Source organism: Myiozetetes cayanensis, unplaced genomic scaffold (genome assembly GCF_022539395.1).
Source record: "Myiozetetes cayanensis isolate MyiCay16 unplaced genomic scaffold, myiCay2020 scf20-37, whole genome shotgun sequence".
NCBI classification, from domain to species: domain Eukaryota; kingdom Metazoa; phylum Chordata; class Aves; order Passeriformes; family Tyrannidae; genus Myiozetetes; species Myiozetetes cayanensis.
In genome coordinates this window covers 13489611-13502038 of record NW_026087412.1, presented here as the reverse complement: position 1 = coordinate 13502038, position 12428 = coordinate 13489611, and the positions used below count along the sequence as shown (strand labels likewise).

The following is a 12428-nucleotide window of genomic DNA, read 5'->3' as shown; positions in this document are numbered from 1 at the left end:
TTATCACTGCCTGTGATCTCAGTTCCATTCCTAAGCAAATTCAGATCTTCCCAGGTGGTTGCTGTGCGGTAGGAAGATAGGGGAACCAGCAGGAAGAGAATTTTTGCATTTCTATTCAATTTCCATCTTTGTAGTGAAAATCTAATCAATGTTCATTTTCTGTCTTCTACCGCTCTTCCTTCTCCCACTGGCAAAACAGCTGGTGGAGGAGGTGGGAGGATCCTAAAAAGTTTGCATTGAAGTATATTTCAATCATTCCTTATTTTCAGACTGAAAATACCCTTCACTTCAAAAACTGATTGAAGCCACCTCCAAACAGCCAGTGGAAAAAGGTGGAGGGGGAGAGGGTCATGGAAAATGAGACCGTGGGGTCTCTTACCAGGTAGAAACAGGAAGCCAAGGAACTATAAATCAGTCAACTTCAAGTCACAAAAAAACAGTGGGACATTTCATCAAAGAAAGAAATGAGTAATAACCATGAATCATTTCAGATGAGTGTGTTTTTCTTCTGGAAGTGGCAGACTCCAGTCCTTGGTTTAACATTATCATTCACTGTTCTTTCATCAATAACTTGTAGTGGAGAATGTGCTTATTAAGTTCTCAGATGTTCCTGAGCTGGAGGGGCTGAAAGCAGCCCAAAGCATTGGCTTAGAATTCAGATTGATCCAGACAAATCAGAGAGATCGGTTCAGTAGGGAAATTCTGACATTTAGGGAAGAGTGACTGCCCAAACACACAGCAAACAAGCAGAAGATCTATTGGCTGCACCTCTTGTGAGTTATTCTACTGCCATGTTGAATTCCAATATGGGATGTATAAACAAAAACAGTTTGTAAAGCACGTGGTGTTTTCCCTCCTCATTCCAGCAAGGGGACCTCTCAGCTGGTCTCCGAAGATCAGCTTCCAGTAAGGAATTAATTCTCTGTGTTCCCACTGCTTCTTTGCTAAATTTTGATCTAGCATTTTCTATAAATCATAGATAGCTCCTGGTAAACTCCCCCTAGGATGCATGACCCCCTCCAGAAGTATGTGCCTCTGTGTCCCTTTCCAGGACACTCTCTAGGGCCAGGACTGTTCATCCAATGCTAACAAGAGCAGGATCCAACCCGTGTGGACAATGCTGTTTGCAGCCCCTCAAGAGACTTCTGGAAGTGTTTTGATCAGGTGAGTCATAACCACCAAACTCATTTCCTGATGTCACTTTAGCTCCTTGTTTTAATAAAAATGAGCTTTCAGAGGTGCCACTTCCCTTGGTGACATCGTAGAACAAAACACTGTGCTGTTCTGGGGGTATCTTTGCACCACAGGTGCTTTGTCCAGCCAAAATAAATACTGGTGAGAGCCAAGAAAGGCCTCCAGGGAGTGGAGGCATCGAAACAGGCTTTTCTCTCACCTGGAGATGTCCATCTCCCTTCTTACCCTGAAGCTGCCTGGTGTGACTCTGCCTCCTGAGTGCTGCCATGGCCTGGATCAGGGGGCTTTGTCCCCAAAATCCACCTCATCAGTGTCACCTGGGGGCGTTTTGGGCTGCTGCTGCTGTGGCAATGCAGAGGTTGCCTCCACATCTCCCATCAGCGCTGGAGCTGCAGCAATGCCAGCTGCAAAACCACCCTGGGCCAGCACTGGGGTGAATGTTGGACCTGCCCTGCTCCAGAGCAGAGCTGCTGTGGTGCCAGCAGGTCCTGAGGCAGCTGGGCAGGGACACCAGCTCAGGGAGAGCCCAGCTGCAGTCAGAGTGTCTGTCCCGTGGGGTGGGCTGTGTCCTGGGGCACACAACGCCATGGCCACCAAGGGATGCCCAGGGAAGGGAGCCCCTGTGCCCTGAGCCAGGAGGGACACTCAGCACTGGACACGGGCTGCTGGGGAGGGTCCTGCACCCCTCCAAGCTGGCACCAGTGTCCCCAGTGCACTCAGGATCCTGGGCTGGCTGGAAGCCCGTCCCGTCCGACCTGCTTCTCCCTGCTCCAACCCTGCAGGCAGGACCAAAGCTTGGCCCTCGCACCCTCTGCCTGGCCCCGATAAAGCACCACGGCTTGAGGTCCCCATCTTGTGGCAGCAGGGACAAATGGCTGGGACAACACGAGCTCAGCGGTTCTTTGGCCGAAAGCAGAACCCTGGGAAAGTGCTGCAGAGCCGGGGAAATGCCCACTGCCACCCCATGTGTCCTGCCTGAGGGCACAGCACAGCTTGGGAGCACCTGGAAGTGAAACCACAAGTTGGGGACAAAGTGTGACCCTCCACATGCATACCACCCCCATGCTGCTCTTACACCCACCACGCTCGGGACCGTGAGGGTTTGGAGGAGCCCAGGTCTGAGCTGGATTCGGTCCTGGCTCTTCCCAGTGCTTTACACACCAGGATCCCCAGGGAGCAGAGGCTCTCTGTGGAGCACAGCTGTGCCCACAGCTCTGTCTGGGTAATGTTGGCTGGAAGGGTGGAACCTTCTCCAACACCTGCCCCATGCAAAGGTGGATCAGGTTGGCCAGTGATGCCCTGAACAGCTCTCTCCTCCTTCCTCACCGTGCCCAGGGGCGGTGAGCATGTGGAGTTGTGATGTCTGTGGTGTTCTGTGGGAGAAAGCCCAGGGACTGGAGGGCCATTCTCTCTCTTTGGAGTCCTTGGAGTCTCTCCTGTCTCTGTGCATTCACTGACTGCAGGCCATGGGGCTGGGGCAAGCGTCCATCCTTGCAAGTGCCAGGGATCAAAGGGGCCCATGGCAATATGAACCTGTGAACCCTGGGGCTTTCTTGAACCTTCCTCTGCTTCAACAAGCACCTTGGCAGGGACAGGGGCAGCCTTACTCAGCACCTGGCAGGTTGTAGCCCCCCAGGACTATCTGCTGCCCCATCTCCCACCACACCCACAGCTGGAGGAGAGCCCACGTTCTCCTTTATCAGCCCCCCACAGCCGCCTTGCTGTGGGCTGTGATAAGGGCTGGGGGCTGTGCAGACACCAGCACAACAGCACCCCATACCCCTCTACTGCCTGGGCTCCTTTCCCTGCCCTGACACCCCCCACACTGCTGGATCTGGAGCTGAGCCCCATCTGCTCCCCTTGCAGTTCCCCAGGGCCCCCCAAAAGCAATACCCTATTAATGCAGCATTAGGTGGAGACAGAAGAAGTCCTACACCACTGCACAGCTCTGTATGCTGGGGGTGCACAAAGAGATGTCCTGGTGCTGGGAGCTCCTGGTGTGCCCTCACTGTGCCACCTCACAGAGGGGCAGAGGTGCAGGGACCCCCTGTACCCCACCCTCTCCCATGAGCGTTTCCAGAAGGAGATGCTCTGGGACAATTCTTCCTGAACAAGGGGTGCAGGGGGCTGGTGGTGCAAGAGGGGATCCCAGCGCAGAGCTCTTCTGGGACAGCCTGGACAGGCTGGGGCTGCAGGAAGCCCCCGATCCTCTGTGAGTCTTTCCCCTCCACTGGTGCCTGGAAATGCTCTGCTTGCTCCCAGAGCCCCATGGCTGGCAGAGCAGTGTCTGCCTGTCTTGGGACCCCTCCCAACCACTGCTAAACCAGTGCCCATTTCCTCCATGTGCCCACCTGGTGAGGGACATCCCCAGCTCAGACCCCCGAAGCAGATCCCTCCTGCTCCCTCCCCGCAGGCAGCAAACAGAGCAGGACACCAGAGCTGGAGCACAAATGCAAGAGATTTTATTTCAGAACATTTGACTGCTCGCTGTTGGAGGGCTGGTGGTGCCCCTTGGGTCCAGCTCCAGCCACGGTACACGTCTTAACGGTACTTGGCAGTCAGGACGGTTCCCACGGCGCACAGGAACTTGTCCAGGGAAGCGTGGACCTCCGGGGTCAGGAGAGAGGGGTTGTGGCTGGCCACCACCACCAGGAAGCACTGGCCCAGCAGCTGAAAGGCAAAAGGAGATGGTGAGCAGGGGGGTGAAGCGAGGGGGTGGCCAAGGGGTGCAGGAGGGGAGCAGGGCTGGTCGCCCCTTCCCAGACGCTCACTTTGAAGTTGACGGGGTCCACGCGGAGTTTTTGGGCGTGGAGGTCACTGAGCTTGGAGAGGGCACCAGCGATGTCATCGATGTGGTTGGCAGCTTCGACCAGTGCAGCCGCCACCTTCTTGCCATGACCCTTGACCTGGGCAGAGCCCTTTCCCAGGTCGAAGTGGGGGAAGTAGGTCTTGGTCTGGGGGTAGGCGGCGAACATCCTGGGGAACAGACGGGTTCAGGGACAGATGAGACAGGGACAGAGACACAGGACAGAGACAGCTGTGGATGGGGGGAGAATGGGGGCAGATGGGAGGGACTTGGGGATGGAGATGAGAGGAGAGAGGGTCCCCCTGGGGACAGACACGTACCTCTCCAGGGTCTCGGCGCCATACTCTTCGGCGTGGCCGCCGATTTTGGCGAAGACGCCCTTGACGTTGGTCTTGTCAGCACCGGACAGCACCATGATGTCACCTTCGCCCTGGCAGCCCCCAGCACGGGTGTCCCCGCTGGCGGCCGCCTCCCTTATATGCGGTGCTGGGGCCCCGCCCGCCCCCCGTCCCGCCCCGCTCCGGCCCCGTCCCGGACGCTGGACCCCGGCCAGGAGCGGCGGCTCCCGGCCCCCGACCCGCTCCGCCCCGGCCCCGGAGAGGGGCTGTGCCCCGGCACCCCCAACAAGGGACAGGGGGAGGGTCAGGGCTTGTTTCAGCGCAGGCGGTGGTTTGCCTCTCTGGCACAGGCTGACAGGAGGGGTAGGCTTAGGGTTAGGATGAGATTTAGGTTTAGGTGTAGTGTTCGGGCTGGTTTGGGTCGAGCTCAGGGTCTGCACTGGCACCGGCGGAGGAGCCCGCGTGTGTGCCCTGCCAGCACGGAGTGGGGCACGGGCTGAGGAGCCCCGGGCACAGCCTGGATGAGTTCTGGCCAGCTGCTGGGGACAGGAGCGTGGGGGAGTCTGTGCCCCACAGACTGAGCCCAACACCCCCGACCGCCACTCGCGGCCCCGTGGGCCCCTGCACGTACAGACTGAGCCATCCAGCAGAGCCTCCACACACGCGTGAGCTGCCCCGGTACAGGCACTGCCCCTACACACTCTGCCGTCTGACGCGGCCCCTACACAGCCTTGCACACACCCGTGCCGTCCCTATACACCCCCCGCCATCCAACACAGCCCCTGAGCACGCAGCTGCCCTGCTGCAGCCCCTGCTCTCGTTCCCTCAGTGCACCCTGAACCCCTGCACCCCACAGCGTGTGCCCTCTTCAGCCCCTGCTCCTCGAACCACAGTCCCACCCCTTTGCACGCAGACCCCCGAGCTCCCCTGCCCCAGCCCTGTCTCCTGCACGCAGCCTGTGCTGCTGCCCGTGCTGTGGGGACCGGGGCGCTCCTGGGGAGGGGGGACACCTGGCAGAGCCCACGGGGATCAGCACTGCTGCAGGTGCTGTGGGAAGGAAGACACTCCAGGCCACTGTGGTTTATGGCCAGCCCCGTGTGCCCCAAATGATGAAGGCGAGGAGGGTAACAAGGGCAAGGTAGATGAGAGTGGTGAGGAAGACGAGGAGGGTGAGGGGGCCTGTGGAGCTTCCAGTAGGTTCGGGAGCTGGCACAGACCAGCAGGGGACAGTTCACACCCGTGTTTCCCCCATTGCCGACGGTTCTTATCGTTTGTGTTTGGGGGAGATTAGCGTGGTCTGGCACCACTTCAGTGTGGGGAGGGAGCGGGGATGGGTGGGGGAGGGACGGGGGGGGCTGATCTTCTGGGAAACAGCGGCGGGGCAGCCTGTGTGTGTCGGGGGAAGCTGCCAAGGCAGCAGAACACTTCAGACTGGTGGCATAAGAATAAATGTGTGTAAATGCACATGAGCACACTGGGATGTAGACTGGGATGTGTCTGAGGATGGAGGGTAAGAGCTGTGGGTTCACCTGCAGGAGCAGTGGCCAGCATGGCCAGGGACTGTCAGCCCTGTTTGTGTGCAGGCAGGGTCCCTGCACGTCCCACACCTGCTTTCTGCCTGCACTTGAACACCCCAGGTACCCATCTCCTGCAGGAGCTCATCTCATCCTTCTGGTGCCACAGCACAGAACAAACCCAGGGCTGGTTTAGTATCTCACAGCCCATCAATTGGGATCAAGGATTTTTTTAAATTCCAAAGCCTTGAAACCAGTGTCCCTGTGCTGGACTGCAGCTCTGCCCACCCCACTCCAAGCCTGCCCATGTCCCAGGGGAAGTGCAACCACCTGGGACAGATGCAGGGGCTCTTCCCTGGGATTTGTAGCTCAGGGGTTTGAGTCCAAGAACATTCTTTGTACTTAATGGTCTGTGGTGGATTTTTTTCACTCCCATGAGTTCTCTGATTGCTTTTGGAGCTCATGCAAGCAACTTAGCTCCCACAGCATCCCTAATAAAGTCCCAAACAGCCAGCTTGATAGGTGGAGACCGGCAAGATTTATCCTTCCCCCTCTCCCCCTCCCCACCCCCCGAGAATCCTTCAAAGAGACGCAAGGACCAAATTTGTCTCGGCACAGCCCTTCCCGTGCTCCCTGGAGGGCGCAGGCACAGCCAATGCCAGGCTGAGCTACATTCCAGAGGTGCTGCTACCGACTGCATCCCATGCTGGGAGGGGTGGAAGCAGGTAGGACCCCGGGGACACCCAGGGAGCCCACGGCCGGTGCTGCCCTTCCTGTACCACATCTGGTCTCACTGGCAGCCCCCTCCCCTCGGCAGGAGCACTGCCGCCCTCCAGCCCACCCCAGCCCTCGGCCCCGGCACAGACGGACTCGGTGCTGTGGCAAAAGGGTCTTTATTGACGGCACATGGGCACAGGTGGCAGCTCATCTGTACTTCTCAGCCAGCACGGAGGCCACGGCCGACATGAACTTGTCGACGGCAGAGTGGATCTCGGGGGTGTAGTCCTTCCCCAGGTGCACGGCCAGCACCACCTGGAGGCAGTGCGACAGCAGCTGCGAGGGAAAACGGGGCTTAGCACCGCTGCTACGGCCCCATGGCCCCTTCCCATCCCTGTCCCTCGGCCCCTGACCCCCATCCTGATCCCTGTCCACTGTCCCTCCTCCCCTGTTCCCTGTCCCCATCCTCCATCCCGATCCACATCCCCACCTCCTCTCCTCTACCCTCTACCCCTGTCCCCCATCCCTCTCCCCATCCTCCATCCCTGTCCCCCCTCCCCTGTCCCCTTTTCCCCCGCCTGCCTTGAAGTTGACGGGGTCCACACGCAGGTTGTAGGCGTGCAGGTTGCTGAGCTCAGACAGAGCCTGGCTCAGGTTGTCCATGTTCTTGACGGCGTTGCCCAGGGCAGCCACCACCTTCTTGCCATGGCCACGGATCTGGTCAGAGCCGTGGTGCAGGTCGAAGTGGGGGAAGTAGGTCTTGGTCGGGGGGTAGGCGGCGAACATCCTGGGGGAGTGGGACAGTCAGTGGTGCTCACCCAGCCGGACCCACCGCATCGGCCCCTCCGTGGGGCTCCCACCCACTCTTCCCCCTTGCCCACGGGGTCCCCAAGCCTGCACCTCTCCAGGGTCTCGGCTCCAACATCCTCCTGGTGGCCGGACACCTTCTCCCAGACCTGCTGGACCAGCTTCTTGTCCTCGGCGGTCAGCATGGCGGCGGTTGGCGGGGTAGGCAGGGGTTGGTGGCGGCAGCACCCATGGGGACGCCCTCTTATAGCCGCCAGCACCTCTGCCCGGCCTTATCTTATCACACCGAGGGGCGGGGGCACGGCCAGCCCCAGGGAGCGGCTGTGGCTCTGCCTCGGGGGCCCCGGCTGCCGTGGGGGGCCCAGCCCTAAGGAGGCCCCCGGGGGCCCAGCTACCCTGCCCTGCCCCACTGCACCAGCCCCACACCAGGCTGGGGGCTGGGGGCAGCACCTTGTCATGGCATGTCCTGTGGGTGTCACAGCCTTTTCTACCCTGGCTGGAATGTCCTCAAGCCTCCTGTTGTGATCCACCACTCCACCTGGATGGGCCAGGGCCCTGCCTGGCTCTGTGGGTGTTGGGCTGGGTCCCACAGGTGTCTCTGGTCCTCATGTCCTCCAGGGTCAGGCACATCCAGCCCCTTTCTGCCCCAAGGGACCCCATGGCCCCTGAGTAGGAGCCATGGGTCATGCTGGGGGTCTGCCATGAGAAACACCATCCCTCCAGCAGCCTGGAGACACCCAGGCAGGGAAGGGGATGTGCCTGAGGATGGAGGGAAAGCGCTGTGGGTTCACCTGCTTTTTGAGTACGTGGTCTTCCCAGAGTCTGTCCTGTGATGCTTGTCAGGCCTGGGCTCCTTCCCCTCTTCCCACCATAACATGTGCTCCTGCCTGACCCCATAAATGCTAGGACATCCAGTAGGGTACATGGTGGTTGGTCACACAATCATAGAATTATAGAATAATAGAATCATTCAGGTTGGAAAAGCCCTCTATTAAGCCCAAGCATTAACCCAGCACTGCCAAGGCCAACACTAAACCATGTCCCCAGGGGCCACACCTACACACCTTCTAAATCCCTCCAGGGATGGTGGCTCTACCACTGCCTGGGCAGCCTGTTCCAGGGCTTAACAACCCTTTCCATGAAGCAGTTTTTCCTAATATCCAACTTAAACCTCCCCTAGTGCAACTTGAGGCCATTTCCTCTGGCTGCCACATCCTTCTCTCAGCCTCTGTACAAAGGCACTGGTACAAACACAGGGTTAGGGACTACCTCCTAAGTCATGGATTTAAACCTGCAGATTAGCCGAGACCCACGGATGCAGAATGATTTAAAAGCTGCTGTAGCACACTGAGTGACATGTTTAGAGCTATTTGGTGGCCTGAGAGCTTCTGCACCAGCTTTTCCCCACTTGCCCAAACGCAGTCCCTAAATTCCGTGAATGAGACAAGAATCAGTGCTTGCAGTGCCAGCTCGGGCTGTCTGTCAGAGCAGGCTTAAGGCTTTGCACCCACTTTTTCATGTCAGAAGTCCTGTGAGACAGGAGCTCACATTGGTGCTGTCATTTTTGGCCAAACTGGTCCTGGTACCAGGCTGATGTTCCAGATTTTTCTGAGCAGCATTTGCACAGTATCAAGGCTGTCTCTGCTTTTCACTCTGCCTCCACCCAGGGAATAATAGATTTTAGTGTAGTGGGAGGGGAGACAACCAGATGAGCCCAACTAACCAAAAAGATATTTCATACCATATAACCCCCTGCTCAGCAATAAAGTGGAAAAGAAGGGGTTTAAGGGAGTTTTAGTGGGGTAAACCTTTTTTGCTCAGGAACTGGTTGGACATCAGTTTACCCACGAAATGCAGTGATTGCCTTTGCATCAACTGTTTTGTTTTGTTTTCTTCCCTCTTCTTCCACTTATTCTTTGCTTATTAAACAATAATTTGTTTGTTTGACCTTGACTCCCAATTTTTCTTGCTTTTACTCTTCCTTTCTTCTCCTCATCCAGCTGAAGGGGGGCAGTGAGTGAGTGAGTGACTGTGTAGTGCTTGGCTGCCCACTGAGGTTAACCCACAGCAGGTACTCATGGAGAATCCCTAGTCTTCCCAAATTTCAAACCCATGTAAAATTCCCCCTGTTAAAATCACAGATGTCAAGCTGAGGGGATGGTCCCTTCAGCAAACCTGTCTAGAAGGTGTTCATGAAGCACATTAGACACCATGTCCATACCCCATGGACAGAGGCATGAGAAGACAATGCCCAGCATCACAACACATGGCAATGCAGGTTCTGTTCCCACTGAATTTGTACATCTTAGCACATGAATTAGTACATGGATTCATTAGGATGTCAATTAGTACATGAATTTATAAAGCTTACTATTTCCCCCTCACACTGTGTAGCCATTTCAGAACACCCCTGCCTGCACAGTCAGGTGCAGCTGGAACACATGGAGATAAAAGCACAGAGACCATTGCTCACATTTGAATTATTTATTGGGTTTTGCAGATGACCAAACCCCTGCAGAGGGGATTTGAGAGGGCTGCCTGAGAAGGGATGATTCCCCAGAGCCTGGGATGTGCCTCCCTCACCCTCTGTGGAGGCCATTTATCTGTACTTCTCAGTCAGGACAGAGGAAACACTGGACAGGAACTTGTCCCATGCAGCATGAACTTCTGGGGTGAAGTCACTGGGGTAGCGGGCAGCCACGGAGCACAGGATACAGTGGGAAAGCAGCTGTAGGGAAAAGCAGGATTAAATCCATCATAATCAATATCAGGTGTTAGTCTAGGGATCTGCAAGGGAGCTTGGGCCCAGCATGCTCTGGGATGACAACTACTTGTCCCAACCAAAAAGGGCAAAAGGCACTGCTTGCTCCCACTCCCTCTTCCAAATGTCCTTTCCCTCCTCACCAAAGGGAAATGTAACAAAGTGGAAATGTTTAGAATTTATTAAGACTTTGTTCAAGGTGATGTAGATTGAGGTGTGAGGGAGATTCACAAATTACAGCAAAGGCAGCAGAGGCTCGAGTCTGTCTAACACAAACCATAGGAGCCCCCTGAGCAGTTCTTTGCCTGCACTAGGCCAGATCTTTCATTAAAAGATCCATTCTCCGGTTAAAAATCAGGTGGGCAGCAAGCTGGGCAGTGCAGTCAGGGATCAAGCTGCCATTAGCCCAGATGACCTGGGGTCTCTAACTCAGAATTAACCATGGCACTTTCCACCCCTGGAAGTCTCCGTGCTCGCTCACCTTGAAGTTCACGGGGTCCACCCGCAGGATGTAAGCGTGCAGCTCGCTGAGCTTGGCCAAAGCCCCTCGAATGTCATCAACGTGCTTCACGGCTTCCCCAATGGCGCTCATCACCTTGGAGCCGTGAGCACGGAGCTGAGCCGAGCCTTGGCTGAGGTCGAAGTGAGGGAAGTAGGTTTTCGTCTGGGGGTAGCTGAAGAAAAGCCTGGAGGAGAACGTGAGGGTGAGGTTCAGCAGGTGGAAGTGGTGGTAAAAACTCAGAGCAAGAGCAATGTAGACCTTCAGCTCCTTCAGCGGTGCAACAGAGCTTTGGGGGCTTGAAGTCTGCACTGGGAAGGTCTTTCTGCTCTTAAGCCCTTCTGCAGCACATGCAGGTTGGACAGCGGGCTAATCTGTGCGTGATCCAGAAGAATTAAATAATTTAAAACTTAATGTATTTTTGCTTTTGTTTGTTTTTAATAAAAAATAGCCCCAAATTGTCCCCAAATTTCCTCTCTTACACTATAACCCAGTTTCCAGGACCTTCAAACTAAAATGAGCTGAACAAACCAGAGTCAATGTGAGAGGTACTCAGAGTCCTGGAAGGAGAATCACAATACTTTATAGTGAGCTGTAAATAAAATTTAAATAACATGGAATAAGTTAAGGATTTCTGAGCAATTTCCAGACTATTATCCCTTTTGTGCCAGCTTGCTTAATTGGTATGAACCCTGTATTACTGTTGTGCTGCATGCAGGGGGTCCAGTTGTCTTTTTTCCTAAGGGTTTGTTACTTATCAACTGGAACAATGAGATCTGAGTATCCAGTGAATTTAATGGATAGCTATTATTTTAGAAATGGTAAGAGAAAGTGCATCATTTGTACAATAAACCACTTCAAGTTCATCCCCTAAAGGGATAATGCTGTTTCAGGACACTGAGTATAAATGACTTTGAATTCCTTCCCAGTGCTCCTGGCTATGAATTCTTCTGAACTGCTATAAAGAGAAAAAAAGCCTATTGAATTGTTTAGAAAAATACTGGTTTGCCATGAGATTTCGAAGTGTTTAGTAGCACAGATATAATTCCTGATGATTACCTTCCAAACAACACAACTCCCCATCAACTCTCAGCAGTCCCAGTCTGTCCTCGCTCACCCGGGTTCTGCCTGGGATGCATCCCAACAGCGATGCCCTGGGAGGGACCCTCCCTGGGGGAGCGCTGGGGCCTTACCTCTCCAGTGATTCTGCCCCGATGGCATCAGCTTGGGTGGCCGCCTTGGCCCAGATGGTGACCACGGCGGCTTTCTCGGCTTGGGTCAGCGTCATTGTGCGGGAGGTGCTGGCTCTGTCCCTCGCAGTGACCGCTCGGAGCAGGTTGGGACTCCCCACCCCAGCAACCCTGCTTATAAAGGGGAAGGGGAGAGCGGATCTTGGCGCCTGTCCAGGCTCATTGGTCACTCCAGAGGCCCTCCCATGGAGCGGGACACACTTATCTCCCCGAGGAGCAATGGCTATTTCGGCCGGGGTCAGCGCACTGCCCTCCTCTCCTGCTGGCCTTATCAGCTTCCTGCTTCGTAACAAAACAGCTGTGTGGTCCAAAGAAATTGTCTGGACACATATTGATACATGGAGAGAGAGAGAGTGCTGGAAAATTCCACTGATGAAGTGTTAGGACACATCTGTAAGTTGAGGAGCATATGGGCTTCAAGCATATTAAGGAGCTTGGAGAGGAATCTGCATTTCCTCCCTTGGTGCACAGATGTGAGCACAAGACTCTGCACCTTTCTGGGCCATATAATACACTTGCAGTATATGTGGCTGCCCTGTGGC

At 55.5% G+C, this 12428-nt stretch overlaps 3 protein-coding genes across 3 annotated transcripts; all 3 read right to left on the bottom strand.

The window, feature by feature from the left end:
- Positions 1 to 3634: 3634 nt before the first annotated feature.
- Positions 3635 to 4455, bottom strand: LOC126640971 (hemoglobin subunit alpha-A). The gene is made up of 3 exons (XM_050317234.1): positions 4321 to 4455; positions 3966 to 4170; positions 3635 to 3864 (listed from the first exon to the last, which is right to left on the bottom strand). The coding sequence occupies exons 1-3, from the start codon at positions 4413 to 4415 to the stop codon at positions 3736 to 3738; spliced, it is 429 nt and encodes a 142-aa protein (XP_050173191.1). The 5' UTR covers positions 4416 to 4455; the 3' UTR covers positions 3635 to 3735.
- A 2274-nt stretch (positions 4456 to 6729) lies between these two features.
- On the bottom strand, positions 6730 to 7631 carry LOC126640973 (hemoglobin subunit alpha-2). The gene is made up of 3 exons (XM_050317236.1): positions 7470 to 7631; positions 7152 to 7356; positions 6730 to 6905 (listed from the first exon to the last, which is right to left on the bottom strand). The coding sequence occupies exons 1-3, from the start codon at positions 7559 to 7561 to the stop codon at positions 6777 to 6779; spliced, it is 426 nt and encodes a 141-aa protein (XP_050173193.1). The 5' UTR covers positions 7562 to 7631; the 3' UTR covers positions 6730 to 6776.
- Positions 7632 to 9975: 2344 nt separating this feature from the next.
- On the bottom strand, positions 9976 to 11924 carry LOC126640972 (hemoglobin subunit pi). The gene is made up of 3 exons (XM_050317235.1): positions 11830 to 11924; positions 10619 to 10823; positions 9976 to 10104 (listed from the first exon to the last, which is right to left on the bottom strand). The coding sequence occupies exons 1-3, from the start codon at positions 11922 to 11924 to the stop codon at positions 9976 to 9978; spliced, it is 429 nt and encodes a 142-aa protein (XP_050173192.1).
- Positions 11925 to 12428: the final 504 nt, after the last annotated feature.